The sequence below is a fragment of the Rissa tridactyla genome, chromosome 6, assembly GCF_028500815.1.
Source record: "Rissa tridactyla isolate bRisTri1 chromosome 6, bRisTri1.patW.cur.20221130, whole genome shotgun sequence".
NCBI lineage: Eukaryota > Metazoa > Chordata > Aves > Charadriiformes > Laridae > Rissa > Rissa tridactyla.
The window spans coordinates 50,613,845-50,630,787 of NC_071471.1; the positions used below are offsets into that span (position 1 = coordinate 50,613,845).

Here is a 16,943-nt window from a genome sequence, read left to right on the forward strand (position 1 = left end):
TTAGCAGAGCAGAAGTGCTGGGGTTAAAGAACAAAGTTCATAGGTATTGGCGAGGGAGCTGCACTTAGTGAGGAGAAATATCGGTCTCCCTCACTGAAGTTGATCTACTTTAGTACAAATATCCAGTGAAAGTGGGTGCTCCAAGCAAGCAACGTACAACTGGAGGGTTGTTACCTATTGCAGACTTGCTTGGCAAGTGTCCCACACCACCCCAAAGCACAGTTATTTCCTGGGCAGGCATTGCATGGCATGGTTTATTGTGAATATATAACAGGTGTGATTAATATATTAAGGTTTTGAAATCTTTGCATTAACAATGTGAGCTTTCAAGAATGTTTGTGTTTTGTATGTCACTAAAATAGTTTGTTCTTTTCAAATGGCTTTCATGCTTTAAATGAAAGGATTAATTGCTAGGGAGTAGAAAGAGCAGAGAACAGAGTGCTAAGAATTCTTGGTTGATTCCCAGCCATGACCTGGGCAAGTCATTTGGAAAGCAACTGCGAGCATCAACTTTAGGGTGGTCAAACACGCTGGAAGATACCACAAATGTCCTGGTCTGGGAACTCAGTGATGAAAGACCCTAAACCAAGGGGACCATTCTGAGAATAAAAGCCTTAACAAAGTCTTGTGCGTAAATCACTGAATCTGTGGCTCGGTAGTATGTGTTGAGACTCAGGAAGCATCAGCAAAGACTCAATCTTTTCCTATATCCCTTTGAAATGCTACAGCATTATTGTTTCAAAATGTACTTCATGTTAATGGTAACAGAGGTAGTTGTCAAGTTGTTTGACTCTGTGAGTCTTCACTGTTTTTCAAATTGTCTCCTGTCCGACTTTTTTTATTCTCTGATGTTAAGAAAAAAATAATAAAAACAAATGCTCTTTGCAAATGTATCAGTCACTGCATCATGAGATGTATATTATTCCACGAGGCTGCTGTGTGGAGAAGGTACTGTGGGCTGTCACTTTGGCAGGATATTTGAAAACAGATTCTCTCCAGCAGCTGCTGCCATTCTGTCTACAGCGTATTTCTTGCCTGTCAGAAATGCAGCACCAGAGCACTTGCTGTTTATGTCTCACCCATTTGTTCTGTATTTCTTTTTGTTTTGTTTCTTCCTTTACCACAGAACAGCAAAAAAGGCTTAGTAGCCTGGCAGGTATGATGTGAAAGGTCTGCTACCCCCCAACTGCTGCCTCTACTGGAGCAAAGCTGCTGCTTTGTTAGCTTGTGGAGTACCTTTAGCAAACACACTTCCCAGGAATTGCAAAGGAATTAGTATAAATATTTGTCCTGGCTTAGTTCAGGTCATCGAATGTTTGATTTCAGTCTTTTCTCCAAATGCTACCTGTGTGGCCACATGTTAATATACTGAAACCCTAAATTACGCATCTCTTCCTCCTAAGTCATGAGATTTACGTACAGTTTGATTGCTGTAGTTGACTTTTGGGGCTGCCTTTGGAGCCTTTAGGTTTATTCCTGTGTGGCATATTCTCAAGTTTCTCTCCACAACCATTAGAGTTAGTCTTGCTTGTGGTGAGGGGGATGGAAGAGAAATAAAAATCAGTATTTACATGACTCCAAGAGCAGCAGAATTTATGCCAAAGAAGAATAATATGGGTAAGCAGTGCATAATGCGCTGTTCCTATAAACGCCCACTGCAGACTGAGCTACTTCTGTTTGGGGCATGGAGAGGGACAGATGACCAGGAAAACAACTTGCTCTTCTTTCAAGGAGAGACTCTCACACCCATTGCAAGAGCAGAGCACTGCCTGGGGAGAGGAGGTTGGCAGCACACGTGCATACTTGCACACTGCAATTTTATCACCAATTTCTTGACACCTGGCAAACAGCCAACCACTTTTCCAGTGCAGGGAGCTAGGGAATCAAAAAGAAATAATATATATTTACCAGTCCTGTTAAAGAAGGACTTTGGGACTTTCTCTGTCATTGAATTCTTTAGCCTTCAAAAAGAAAAAAAACAAAAAACAAAAAACCAAACTTTTCTAGACCAGAAGCTCAGGCCCTGTAACATCGGCAGTGACAATGATAAGTAATGAAGGAAAGCTGAGACCTTTCCTAAAGTTTGTGTCCTCTCCACATCCTCCTCCACATCCAAAACCCTGTTTCCTTTTGGTCTTCAAGGTCATGGAATAATGGTCTAGTTTCAGTTGCTCTTTCTATGCTCTCTTCTTAGAGGCCTAGTGAGGAGTCCAGTAATGGAAATGGACCAAATACTTCCTACAAAATAGAGAGCCCTGTACACCAGGGACACAAAAGTGCACATACATTCACAGAGAGGGGAAATAAGATGACAATACTAAACAAGGATTTAATAGATGCTTTGCTCCATTTTGTATGTTTATAAGCATTATTTCATTTTTCTTGTTAAGGAGGAAGACTTAAAGTTTGATGGTAATTTCAAACCAATCCCTCAAACACAAATCCTTCACATACTGAATTTTGCAGGGCAGAACTGTGTTTGCTCAAGGTACCAACAGACCAATGCTTTCTTATGCACGAGCCTTTCCTCTGCTAACTGCCCCTTTCAGATTTCTGCACATTTAATGGCTTTGGGCAGTATGGTGATGTGCATGTGAATACACATATCTCTCTCTCTCTCTCTCTCCCCAGTGCATGCAGTGATGTAGAAAGAATAGGACTTGGCAAAGTCTTGATGAGACAGACTGTAAAATCACAGATATTTCCTCTCCAGAAGATCCACGTAGCAGACCCGAAGGATTACTTTGCTGTAGCTCTCCAGAGCATAGTAGAGCTTCAGAGCAACCTGAGGTCCCTTAGTTCCTTGGCTGGTGGTGGTGGTGCCTGCTGCTATGTGTGGGTGTCAGTTGAGCAGCATCAAGGAATTCCAGGTGGAAGCAAGGCAGTCTGGAGCAATTAGTTGTTTACCCCCATCTTTATGCAGACTCATGTGCAAGAGGAATCATACATATGCTAAACAACAGCAGTATTTGTTGTTTACAAACTCTGGTTGGGACACAGAGATGAACTTGGAAGCATCGTATACTCACTGTAACAAATGGGATTGTCAGGCAGGTGAGTGCAAGCTGTTGAAAAGTAGTGCCCCACTACCACATAGGATGCTCCATTATATTGAAATCACCAGCAGAAAAAGATGTCTATGACTCTCTATCACTGACGCTTTTTTATGAAGAATGAGATTGCAGAGTTGCTAATTAGTCAAAAAGACATAAAAATCCAACCCCCAGACAGTCCTTGAAACCAAAAATTTCTGTTGTCTTACATACGTGACAGCTGAAACTGTCACGAGATGTGTGAAGCTGGCTACCTGGGAGATGCTAACCTGCTTTTCCTGGCATCAAACATTTTCTTGGTAGATATCCATCAGTCCAGATGCTAACCATAGCTAGCAGTGACACAGTCTGTCTCATCAACTACTTGCTGGGATTTTTGCCTTGAAAGAGTGGACTATAGTGATGGGGTGAGATGCTGGGATGAGATAAGAATTCCCCATGTTTATTTCCAGATTCAGTGCCAGACAGACTAGTTTCTGATAAAGTTGATTCAGCACTCATACGGGACAAGCCGGTTCAGGAGACAGTGCCAAGTGAGAAGAGGGCAATGGAGGAGAAGAGAAGCATTGTCAAGAGCCCTCAGCACATGGCTGATACGTCCGTCGATGATATTGGCATTCCACTGAGGGTAAGACAACACAAAACCTAGGCCAGATTCTGCCTGCTCTGGGACTTGGGGAATTCACTGAAGCTCCAGCGACTGCAGAGGTTTTAGGGAAAATAGAATTCTAGTTCCAATGTATTTTATTATGAAAGCTTCCCTCTGCTATCAATGATCTGTTTCAGCTGCTTCAGGGGGAAAAAATTAAAAATTATTCTCTCTTCATCATATTTGAGAATACTGTTTTCTGCTCCTCTGTTTTGTTCACACCTGGCAGCAAGGAGAGTTTTGTCTTATTTTAAACACCTTAAAGGCAGATGTCTTTTACACAACATGTTTATATTCATTCAGTGTTGAGGGGAAATTATCATGAAAAGAATTATTAACCTATTCTTACAACTAGTGTCTGGAGTGACTTGAACACTAAATGTTTCTAACTTTCCATTGGATACTTAGGAAATCGGTATGTACGATTAAAATAAGCAATGTGTCTACTTTTAGATGTCAAATCAGATTAATATGTAAAATCTTCCACACAACCTACAATTCTACACAGGTTACAACCTACCCTGCACAGCTTGTACATTATTAGTAACTTGAGTGAAGCCTGTAGCTTCATTACATAGGAGATTATATATCTGAGTGAAATCACTCATGTTTCAAAGTATTGGTTTCATATAGCCTTGTCTTTTAGGTGGTCAGTGATAATAAATGAAATAGGAAGCAGACTGTAAACCTTTTTCATTGCTGGAAGATTTGTAAGAACTTTGAAAAGCTGGTAGAATTCATGGTTGTGATTATTTATGTGTATATTTATTTTTCCGCTAGAATACAGACAGATCGAAGGACTGGTACAAGACGATGTTCAAGCAGATCCACAAGCTAAATAGAGGTACTGTAACCCAGATGCTTTTTATTTTCTTTGAAAGACCACCTTGATAACATTTTGTTTCATTCATGTAAAGAATTGTACTGGATGTTAAATAAAAGCATTTTATCTTAACTAGTGTTTGCTCTACAGAACTCAACCAATGTATTTGAAATCTCTGAAGTCAAAGGTGAGAGAACAGTGAAGTCCAAAGAAAGGTCTGAGCTGTTCTGAAAGGTGAACTGCAGTGCCATCATGAAATCAAGAGTCCTATTTTAGATCAGAAAGCTGCTAATAATTCCATACTTAGAGAAAACAGATCCCTGAACTCCAGTTTTAGCAGCTAACCCCCCTCCCCCAACTTTTAAAGGATAGTAGGTTATCACCGAAACTGCTCTGTGCATAAAGAAAACCTTTTACGCTGTAAAAATTTAGTACATACGTAATAAAGCTTGATTTGAAGCTCACTGAAACCAATGGAAAGGTTTATGGTGATTTTTGGTGAGTGCAGAACCTGAACTCTGCTTTTTCAAAACCTCAAATTTTCTCCTTTCAAAAAGCAAACTTTGTAGTGGTACACTCTCAGGGAATCCCTTACTTTGGGGCACTTCTGTGCCTGGCTGCTGCTATGTTCACATTCCCTCTTCTGTGTGAGAAATGGCTGCAGTAGCATTTGCAAACTGAACCCTCTGAACAGCCTGATGTGCAGGCAAACGCAATTCAAAACCGCGCTTATATAATAAAACATAGAGCATGCAAAACTGGAGCTGTATTTGCCGCTGCAGGTGCTGACGTGATGAGCTTTATGCATATATAGATGCTGTATTGTATTGGGTGGAACGAGCAAGAGTTGAACTGTTTCCTAATCCCAGTGCTCCTAACAGAGGCTCTTCAGCTCAGCCAGAGCCCATGCTTCAGAAGGAGGAGAAGTTCAGTCCCCTCGGCTTCCAGGATCTCTTGCAGGGCCCAGACATGCAAGGCAGCAATGAGCAAAGTCATGCTAGCACGTCAGCATGAGAGGGACTGTTCTGCAGCTTGTATGGATTCTTGTCTCGCCCTTCTTCCCCTTTAAATCTGTCCTCTCTGTTCTTTTTTGCAAATCATGTTCCTCTCCTTAGACACTCCTGAAGAAAACCCTTATTGCCCTACCTACATATTTCCTGAACTTCCTGAAATCCAGCAAAAAACTGAAGGTACCAGAAGTTTAGTCAGAGTATCTGTTGTCTTGTGCTTTGATTTAACTGTACTATAGCACTCTAATAGTAACTAGATTGAGGTTCTAGATTTCCATTACCCATGTGTTACATTGGCTGGAAATTCAGTTATGCCCAGGATACCTTCTAGCGTAATGCATAAAATAACTAAATATTTGCTAATCCATTAATCTTTTTTTAAAGTATGATGCCATTTACTCTAGTATTATTAAAGTAGGCATTAAAATCATATGGTGATAGGAAATTGGGGGATGAAGCAGAACCTCCGCTTCACTGTGGATAGTCTCAAAATCCACTACTTTTCTCTGCTGCAGAAGACAATCCTTATTCTCCTACATACCAGTTTCCTGCGTCTACTCCTAGTCCTATCTCTGAAGGTAATAATAAAGGACCATATGTACTTTTCTGCACAAATGCTGCCTTATCTATTTATTTTCTTCCTGGAGTTTTTTCTACTTGCTGAGCATTATGCTGCCTCATAATGATTTGCTGCACTCTAAGCGTTGCCTTGACTGTATGATGCCTTTTTGGCTTTGCAGTGCTCCTCTGGCTTTGTAACCTAGTATTTGACTAATGCTGCAGACTTGGGATTTGCTTGGTTTTATGCGCTTATCAGTTGTATTTAGCCATGTGCGTGCAGTGATTATTTAACATGCCTAGAATGCTGACTTACATGTAAAGATGTGGTTTAACTCAGGTTTCTCCCACCCCCCTTTCGGATCAATACTTTCCTTAATTATTTACTTCTGGTTTTGAATATTAACACAGTATTAGGGCCAGACCCAAAATGTCACTGAAGTCTCGTGGTAAAAAGGCTGCTTGCTTCAGTGGGTTTTGGATCAGTCCCTCAATGTAAACTCTTAAAATAAATATAACTTGGTAACATAGGTTCAGGGCTGGCCTTAGGTGCACTTGGCGTATCTAGGCAAGGACAGAGTTTGACAGTCTCTTCAGCACACCTTGCAACTTGAAATAACGCTGTCTTTACTTTATCCTCTTCATGTGCTCAGCAGATTCCTTTAATCTTCATGTACAAACGTGAATCCTTTGCAGTCACGTTTCAGGGATGGTGAAATAGTATCTATTGCAGTGATAATCCTGTAACTGTGTGCATATGCATGAACACAATTATATACAAGAAACACTGGAATCCGCTGCACGTTTGACCTACAGACATTTCCTGATTGGGAAATTTCGTTGGTGACAGCCTTTTTGGCTTGGTGCTTTGGTATCACTTCAGATCCTGCAGTTTAGGAACTTGCCTACATAGCCTGTGCCTCAAGCCAACCCTGATGCGACTATTAATTAACCGTTTCATTCAATGTTTATATTAAATATCTGGTGGGTATTGTGTAAGAAGAAAGCATACAATGTGAGTTCTAGCTGAGATGCTCAGAGAAGACTAGGAGGTGTAAGGATCATTTCACTGTTAAAATGAATATGGACTAGTGTCATACATGTATCTTAAGATACTTGCTCATTTCTTGGTGAAACCTGTAGGTGAAGAGTCCTGTCTTGTAAATCACAATGCATTGTAAATTATTTTCTATTGACAGAATGGTATATGGGTATGGATGAGACAGAAACAGAGCGCCTCAATAACTAGTTGATTGAGTTTTACAGAAATTCAATTTTCTTGTTTGTAATGAAGTTTGAAAATACATTTTGCTGTTGTCTGAACTAACGTAGTATGCAAAACCAGTGATGATAATATATTACAAGTTCGTTTTCCCATAAATGTCCTCTATGCACGTACAAAAGTGCATATGAAAATAATTTGCTGGTTTAGGCAGTTGAAACTTTATTGGACCAAACTCTTGGTCTTTGTTCTCAATACATTGGGAAATCTTTCTCTAATATCTGCTTGGATTCTTTCCTTGGTAAGGAATCCGGACTATCTGATGATGTAGATGGGTTGGAGCGCACGTTTCATGTTTAGAAAGCATTTCAAAGTGATATAATCAGCTGCAAAGTGTTTATACAGAGAGGGATGGAAGCCTCAATTTTGTACAATCAGTGTCAGAGTTTTTGTGCTTTGGATTCATGCATAGGATCTCCTAGAAACATCAAGATTTGGGCTCCTCTCTAAAATACCTTTGGAGTCTACGGGTATTGAAATGTAGAGATTTTGGCCAACCCTTTAAAAAAAAGTAATCTGCAGATTCTCTAGGAGCTATAGGGGAACAGCCTTTTCTTGCTAAAGGAATCGGATTTTGAAACTACAAATTGGTGATGCTCCACTCCATTAAGGAGGGTCCCACCGATAAAATGCAGTTCTGGGGGCCAGGAGATCTTGTTTTAATGCTCATCGCTGATTTACTCTTTAATCTTAATCAAGTCATTCCAGATGTCTGCATTTCAGTATTCCCTGCTGTAAAAAGGGAAGAAGCGCAGACTCTCTTCTTCGTAAGATACTTGAAGAGACAAAACTTACCCATTCTCCTTATTATTGTAGATATCAGAATATTAGCAATTGGAAAGTAGCACTTATCTGCAGTGAATTTTTTTTTTCCTGTATGGTTTTCGTGTCTGAGTGATGAGCTATAGTGAATATTGACATTTCGCTTCAAGTAAGTAAATAGATGTTTTCATTGTTCGCCAGCACTCAATAATGCTATGAGGGGTGAATGGCTGTGAAGATAGTTTTAAACATAAGTTCATCTGTATTTCTAGTGACAGAGAGTTTTGTGATCTATCAGATATTTTGCTATCTGAACAAACCCATCTTTTGATAGGAATACCAGTCAATTTTGTCAACAATTCAGTGTAATAACATTAAATAAATAAATATTTGTTTTCTGTCATTTAGATTTAAAATATGGGAATTGTCCTGAAAATTGACCTTCGCTATTTTTTAACCTGGAGGTTATGATAAGCACACCAGAGTCAATAACCATCTGTTTGGGACTTAAACCTTCTAATTCATTCACTAAGAGAACTCGGCAGAGGGGCTAAAAGTTAAAGACTTCTTTGAGCCTTCCTGAAAGGCTTGATTAAGCTTTGAGTGCAATTTCAGGTCGTCTGTGTTAGCCAGATTGGTTTTTCCAGCAGATGAGATTGGCTGTAGCAGCTGATTGATGTCCTCCCTTGAGAGAAGAGCTGGAAATTGTTTCAATCTGTTGATTGGCATCACTAAATTCATGTAACACTTTTTTAGTATGTTCTTTTCTTATCTAGCTTTTATTCTATCTTCACCTATTTTGTTTTTCTGTCTTTTTATCTCTGTCACTTTTCAGTGGTTTCTGCACAGAGGTATTAGTAATACCTTTTCCCATAGTTCTCTTTGCAGTCATTGCATTGTACTTTCCTGCGTTTTGCCTTGGAAGTCCTGTAGGTGTCTCACGTGTGCACCCCTGCAATTTTGAACCCTCAGCAGCAGAGAAAGGTGCTGGGCCTGTGGGTCCAGTTTACGGGTTGATCCCAACTCCCCCTGCTGCTACCTGTGATTCATTGAGGACTCATTCCAAAACCTGTTAAAGATGGCGGAAAGATACCACTAGGTTTTTGATCAAGTCAAAGTCTCTCTGGCCATCACCTATAGAGGGGGGGATGGTAATGCTGCCATCTTCCCACCTTCTTTTTAGGCACATCTGCCTTGTGCAGAACAGACCATTAATCTGCAAAGGTGACCTACTACAGTACCATGTTATCTCTGAATAAGGCAGTGTGTGGTTCCATGGTCCGAGGCAGCAGTTGTGCCCTGGGAATAACATTGCCATGTTGGTGCAGTGCAACGCTTTCACTATCAAAGAGAGAAAGTTGTTCAGCTTGGGGGCCAGACCACACTACTCAGTTACACTGATGTCATTGCTAGCGTTTTTAGAGCTGCTTGAGTCTCTCTCTTGCATTCTGTAGGCATGTCTTTCCTATTTAAAAAGTAAGCTCTTCGGAACAAGGACAGTGTCTTGGTGCAAGTACACATGTGCGTCTCGTGTGAGGAACATTATCTGCGCTTAAATGATAATCTGAGTCAGTGAACATACTTCAACTTGGTGTGCAAATTAATACAAGGAAGATGTCCCAGCGATTATCATATGTGATTGGGAGCAGGATTCCTCAGCTCTATTACTGTGTCTAGCACCTAGTGAGTTATTTTAGGCATGTACTATGGCTTTTAGATCCTCAGTTTACCTTTCAGCTTTTGATAAAGTGGATCTAATAACCCTTGCCATGGAGGAGTTTTGTGATAAAAAATGATTGTTTTCTAAAGTGCTTTGAGAGCCTGGAGAAAGGTATTAGTGTAAGTAGTACATTAATATTTATATCTAATCTACAAATTATTTTTAAATGCAATTTAAACCTCGATGGGATTTTCTTTTTTAGGACCCTCTGCCTATGGTAAGTATTGGGCATATCGCTCAAATTATGGCCAATGTATTAGTAGAAGAAATGAAAAGGGTCTCTGGTGCTTCTTCTTTGGGGCTTTTTCAGCTCACTTGCAAAATGCTTTTGTCTTTCAGATGAAGATTCTGATTCATACTCTCCTCGTTATTCCTATTCTGAGGACAGTAAGTAATTCACGTTTCTTGCATAATCTGTCAAACAGAAAGGGCATGTAAAGCATGTATTTATTTGCCTCCTATCCAGTTCACCAATATTCCTGTATTTGACTTATCCTACAGGCAGAACCCAGCTTTCAGTTCCCCGCTCCAAGAGTGAGATGGACAATATTGATTCAGAGAAGGTCGTTAAGAGGTCTGCCACTTTACCACTGCCAAACCGTACTTCATCGCTGAAGTCAAGCCCAGAAAGGTGACCTGAACTAAGATATATTTGGATCAGTACTAGAAGAATCTCTGAAAGCGGTGAATGGGAAGGGAACAAAGGTGGAAGCTTTAGGTCCACAACTTCAGTTAAACTTTTTGGGAGAAGTGGAGATGTAGTTTTGACTCTGACTCTTTTACTAGGCGGCAGTGAACTCCTTCATTGTCGCAGCCCAGTCCCCCATTTTGTCTGCCTTTTCTTACCAAGCGTCACACAGTTTCTTGCATAGTTTCCTGCCTGGGTGAAGAGCGTTTCCTGGGTGTCATGTCTATACAGTGCCTACCGTAGAGGCACAGTGGAAACTCATGGCTCCATGTGACATTGTAAAGGCACCTCAGAACACATGCAAGTAGCAATAATTGTGGAGAAGCAAAATTTGGATTTATGTTGAGCCTTGGTAAAAGTTTTGTTGCATTTTCTGTCTCTGAGGAGTCCCACCCATAGGAACTTTATTGGAAGTAGATTCTAGTTGGTGGTGGTGTTTCTGATCTTTCAAGATGAATTCCCTCCTGGTTTTTTGCATTGTTTATTACCACGTATTTTAAATCTCTTTGTAGCGGTAATGAATGCATTTACCAAGTGAAGGAAAAGCAGAATGAGCAATGAATATTTTATGTTCTGCTGAATTCTCACAGCTCTTGAACCGCTCCTCCCTCTCTCACCAACTTCCACATGCTCTTAACTTCTTCACTTACTGCCTCAAATGAGCGATGCTGTCATTTGAATTGCGAATTCAATGAGCATCTCAGGTCACTGGATCAGGAGTCAAACGTGTCTTACTTATGCAGGAATTGAACACACAGTACATTGGCCCTCTGGGCAAAGTCTTGCAAATGAAAGGGTAACAATAATTAGTGCTTCCTGTTATCTAGTGACAAAGCAGCATTTCACCAGGGAGAAGTTTCTCTGGGGTTGGAATCTTAAGCAATCAAGTTTATTCTAGGCAGCAGAGATCAACCTTGTTGAAATTTGTACGCTGTTCATAGGCCAGTCACTTTGGCTGTGATCTTGCCTTACTGTAAACAAAAAAAAAAAGGTTGGGCAACTCAGTGGGTTGTTCCTATCCTAAACCAGGTCAGTAGGGTAAGTGGGAGGAAACCTGGAGCAGCAGTTTTGGTTAGATGCCTGACTTTTGTTTGGTGAATGCTATGGGAGATTAATCCACATACAACATTGCCTATCAAAGGGAAGATAACAAGAGCAAGATCAGAATTAGTTTACCAGCTTAAATGGCCTGATTTCTGAGACTTTCCAGGGGCATTGGTTATTCTGCATGAGGTGTTTGAATGTATTACTTCTCAGAGGAGCTGGACATTGCAGCATATGGACTGTGGACCCTGTTGTCTGAACAGTGCCAGTGTGGACACTGCACAAAGCTATAGTAATTTGGATAGTCAATGGACTGGTCTTATCCGTCTTTAGATATATCAGTCAGATAATTGGTTTATGTCTCTAGAAAAGACGCTCTCTTGGACCCCAAAGTGCCCTCAGAATCCAGAGCTGTAGTAGTCAGGTAATCGGCGATGTGGCTAAAATAAAGAAGTTTATCAGAAGAGATTTAATCTGAGGTCTGCTCGGAGTTTGGACGTGTTCATGTTTGTGAGCTTAGTTGAAACCCATCACTAAGCTATTTCCAATTAGGAAAGATATGGAAGTCAGGAAGTTTATTGAAAGTACCCCTTTATTGAAGCTTATTGAAACTCCCTCTGCTCCAGCGGTTTCAGTAGCTGAGCTGTATCAAACTTTGCCCGCTATAGATAAACAAATATATGCCCAGAGCCCTATCTGAACTGTTCCTCTTGCAGCAGGCTCCTTTCCTAGATTAAAAGAAAGTACCCTGCTTAAACCAGGATTATCAGGGAAAGGCGCCTGTCAAAAGGAAGTACTTGTCTCCACGGAAACCACAGTGGTTTGAGTTAATTGATCTTTTTTTCCTCAGGACTGACTGGGAGCCTCCAGACAAGAAGGTGGACACCAGAAAATACCGTGCAGAGCCCAGGAGCATTTATGACTATCAGCCAGGAAAGTCCTCGGTTCTGAACAATGAAAAGATGGTAATGTTTGTTTTATCCTAGTTTGTGGCTTTATCCTGTGATTGTAAAATACTCCCCAAGTGCTTGTGCAGTTCCATTCCGATAGGATCCCTTATACTTACACTGCAGTGCTCATGTGATGTATTTCCTGTATATTTTGTTTTGAAAACTGTTTTGCATAACTTCCTAACATTGTTGTTCTCTATAAAGCAAGATCCAGGGGGACTGAGAGGCTTCTTTCCTTTTGGACGTGTTGTTTTCTGTGTTAAGTATGGATCACTAACCCTAGTTTTTAATCCATGTTTGACACTGTGACCTGTTCAGCAGCTGTTTTGCCAGCTGTACTTTTTCTAGGGCACAGCATTAGTTGATACAGGATGGTTGAAGGCATTATGCAACAAAGCAGGCTGGTTCAGTTTCTATGTTCCTCTGATGCTTTAAACACCAGACCACTAATTTTTAGAGTGCCTGTAATGTGCCTCAGGGGATGCCTCTGAGGTGCATTAGGACAAGACCATCTCCCCTGGGCTACTTTCTCCTCAGATGGATCTCACCACTTCTGTGGCAGGGGTGGCAGAACTGAATGTGAGCTACACTGGTTTGTAACCTGCAGTATTAAGTGAGCTGTTACCAATTTCGTTTTGAATTAGTAAGTAATGTTGTGCATTGTGACAGCTAGGAGACATACAAAAGTCTCATTCTGCAGGCTTGACTGAGAACACTTAGCAAGGGACAGGGCAGAGAGGTGGTGCTAACCTCATCAGCCAGTCCTGCATAAATCACCGCAGCTCACTTAAGGTGTCCTTCAGTGGTACAAGTGTGACGTTGTAAGGGCTAGAAAATACTGAATTGTGGTTACGAGTGAATAGCTAGTTTGGTACATAAAGATACAATTGTTCTATATAAGCGTTAATTTGAAGGATTCAATTAGAAGCGCTAATTGCATGCAAGATTCCAAACATAAACTGGACGTGTGCCTTAACAGCTCAGGCATTGATCCATGCATGGAGTAGGTAAAGGAATGCTCCTGAAAAACCTGCCAAGGATTTTACCCAAGAGTGAACAGCAATTTAAATCAATAGAAATGGAAGAATCAAGTCTGGTCTGGGACCTGATGTTTCTCCTTAGTATTTTGGTGGGTTTTCTTTTTTCCTTCCAAGTGCAATCAAGGTCCATCACTTTTGGAAGATCCTGCAACCAACTTCTTTTCACGCCAGTGTCCCTTCATTGACTTCAGCAAAGTTGCTCCAGATAGGAGCATGATCCTAGTGCCTATTGAAATGGGTGATGGATGACTCTCTCTTGGTCCTGCTGGGCGTTGGCTCAGCCCATTAGAGAAGTGCCAGTGAGAAGTGACTTGAACGTGGTATGACAACTCCATTCCTGCAGTCCATCCTGGAGCAAGATTTCTGCTGACTTAAGTGGCAATTTTGTCTCACGGTAAACAGCCAAGATTAAACCTTGTGGCAAAAGGCCTGTTTCATCTGTGTACTTAAGCCTTTGTGAAAGGTCTGTCATCACCAGTGGCACTGTTTATGTGTTCAGACTTCTTCAGGTACTTAACTGAGCTGTTGAATCAGAGTCTAAAAGCCACAAGCGGGACCATCATCAGCATAATTGAGAAAAATTGTACAGAGCTCGTCAAAGACAAGAAGAATGTGATGGCTGTGTTACTTCCAATGTTACATTTTGAGCTTTAATTTCAAGCCATACATCAGAGAGTAAGGTCTTGAAATAGTGGCTTTGTGGTCTCCAGCAGTCTCATTAAATACAACAGGAATACAATGGTTAGCAACTAGATCATTCAAGGAGGCTGCAGGAGATTTGTGGATATCTCCTGGTAATTGTTGTGACTACCAGAATCCCAATCCAAAACCATTTGAGAGCGATGAAGAGCCTCCCGTTGACGTCAGCAGGCTTTTTTTTTTAATGTAGAGGCAGTTAGATAACAAGATGAGTACTTTTAGTTGGAATGTAGTAAAGAAAAAAAATGGAGGCATTACTTCTATTTTGCCTTTAAGAAATAGCCAAATCTTCCTCTGGGCCATGGAGATGAAACATGATGTAACCATTTATCTTTCAGATTGAAGCGGTGCCCCTCTTTCAGCATCAATGCTGAGCTCTTGTCCTAGAGCTTTTTTTGTGATGCCTAATGGCTGTGGCAGAGTCTGGGACATCCAGCAAAGCCTTGCAACTGTTGGGAACTTCCCCCTGCCTCAGTAACCCCATCACAGGTCGATTTGCATCAGGACACTTTGTGTTGGCCCTCTGTGCCTGTGTGTGGCTCATCGCTTGTTGTGATGGAGCACTTGGGATCACACTGGCGTATCAGACATTATGTATTTCTATTTTTAATGCACTGAGATCCGTTATGCCTAACACTAGGTACACTGAAGTGCAAGAGTTAGCTAGATGTCTTTTGGGGAGTGGCACCTCGTAACCCTTAGCAATGGACTGTATTCTCTTATCTCACCAGCAGTATTTTTAAACAGCTACAACTATTTCAACTTTTTTCGTTTCATTTAAACAGATTGTATGAACAAAAGGGAATTTTCTTTTCAACTGTACTGTTTGTTTTCTGTCCTGTCTGATTTTCCTTTGTTGTAGTTCTGTCTGATTCTCTCACATTTATTTGTGAAGAAACAAGTAATATTGTCTCTCTGTCCATCCTTTCAGAGATCTTTCAGGGATGCGCTCTCTCTGACTTGTGTCTCCTTTGATTTAGAAAACCACCTTTCACTCTGTTTGCAGTGTATAGAACAGGGTTTCTCACATATTCATGTGCTGTTAAAGATGCAGTATTTGATTCAGGTCTCACTGAATCTATTTTTTAACCAAATGAAGATTAAGAAAATTTTGAAAGCACATGCAGCTTTGGACTCGATGGAAGCGTCTGACCGTAGGACTGAGGGACTGGTCGACTCCCAGCTCTTCCATTGAGTCTCCCTGTGACTCTGGGCAAGCTGCATAATCTCTCTCTGTGTGGGTCTCCTGATCTGTAAAATGCAATTAATTCATATTCATGATGCTCACAATGATGCCATTAGGCTTAAATGATGTTTGCAAAGCAGTTCATGGCCTTTGTGAGAGGTGCTATAGAAATTCCAAATTATAAGGTTAAATACCTACATTTTAGAATGGAAACCATGGGATCTGCATCTCTAACAGTCCCTTTCCGTGTATTCTTTGCATAATGTTATCCTTCTCTTTCTTCCATTCCCCTATCACCAACTCCTTTAGACTCGGGATATAAGCCCAGAAGAGATAGATTTAAAGAATGAACCTTGGTATAAATTCTTTTCGGAATTGGAGTTTGGGAAACCGGTAAGTTTGATAGTTCCAATGACCAATGAAGTCAACCTGCCTTTTTTTTTTTTTTTTTTTTTTTTTTAAATGATTGTCACTTCTCTTTGCTAGGTCCTAAACCTGGAACAGCTGCCTTACTCATTTGAAAATGTGATTGTTCATAACATCATGCTGGTACTGATGTAAAGCAGCTGTTCTGTTACTACTTTAAGTATTTTGAAGCCATTTACAAACATTCCCACCTTCCAGCCATATGTATCAACAAGGCAATATTCTTTCACTCACCATAGTTCAAAATGCATTTTTGTTAATTTTAGAAGTAATGACTTGTTCTCATTTATTGGAAGTCCTTATTCAAAGCCCTTATTCTCCCTCTGCCTAACAAGATCTAGGATGGCTGATGGGTAGCTTTAAGTCAAGAAGAATCATTCATTTATTCCTGGCCTTGGCTTGTGAACTCTAGGTCAGTAGTTTCCAGTTATCCATAAACAGATCATGACCCTGTTTCCTGCTCATTTCCTTACGCATGTAGCAGCCCATTGCCTAAATGGGGTGCATCAGTCTGTGCTGAATAGCCCTTGCCATTCCCTGAAACCAAAGGAGTCTGAGAACAGTGTGCTTTCTTTTCAAATGGAGCTGTGTTGCTGGGGTAGGGGTGGGGGGTGTAAAAAGGAAAAAAAAAAAAAAAAAGCCTTGATTTCCCACTCTGGAAAAAGATGAAGCTTAGCAAAGCTTAGTTATTCAATAGGACAAAGGACGTTTTGATGGAGGGAACACATCAGTGGTCATGGCTACTGGAAAAAAACGTGACTTTAAACCAGTCTATGGCCTGGTTCTTACTGATTAAGCACCATTAACTTCATTATTAAATAGCATTTCATCAGCTACTCTTACTGCAGCAGTATCAGCCTCTCACATCTGTATAGTGAGATGCTGATAGTATAGTGGTTGTTTCTCCTTTCTCCTTGAGGTCATTTGCCAGATGTCCATGCACACCATTGAGTGCTGCTGAGATTTCCCTGCATGAACAAAAAACCCAAAATACATTTTAAAGTTCACTACTGGCTTCAAAGGCAATTGCGCATGGACACCAGAGGGCAGATT

General features: G+C 40.8%; 1 protein-coding gene across 40 annotated transcripts in view; it reads left to right on the top strand.

Moving 5' to 3' along the window:
* SORBS1 (sorbin and SH3 domain containing 1) overlaps nucleotides 1–16,943 on the top strand; it is a 229,870-nt gene that overhangs the window by 179,258 nt on the left and 33,669 nt on the right. For 26 of the 40 annotated variants that reach the window (XM_054205021.1, XM_054205022.1, XM_054205020.1 and 23 more), the window contains 9 exons: nucleotides 1,127–1,156; nucleotides 3,506–3,681; nucleotides 4,483–4,546; nucleotides 5,641–5,715; nucleotides 6,051–6,113; nucleotides 10,197–10,244; nucleotides 10,359–10,488; nucleotides 12,440–12,554; nucleotides 15,774–15,857. In XM_054205021.1, the coding sequence (XP_054060996.1) occupies nucleotides 1,127–1,156; nucleotides 3,506–3,681; nucleotides 4,483–4,546; nucleotides 5,641–5,715; nucleotides 6,051–6,113; nucleotides 10,197–10,244; nucleotides 10,359–10,488; nucleotides 12,440–12,554; nucleotides 15,774–15,857 (785 nt within the window). The remainder of the gene's footprint in view (nucleotides 1–1,126; nucleotides 1,157–3,505; nucleotides 3,682–4,482; nucleotides 4,547–5,640; nucleotides 5,716–6,050; nucleotides 6,114–10,196; nucleotides 10,245–10,358; nucleotides 10,489–12,439; nucleotides 12,555–15,773; nucleotides 15,858–16,943) is intronic. The other 14 variants (XM_054205035.1, XM_054205031.1, XM_054205034.1 and 11 more) reach the window with 3 other exon arrangements.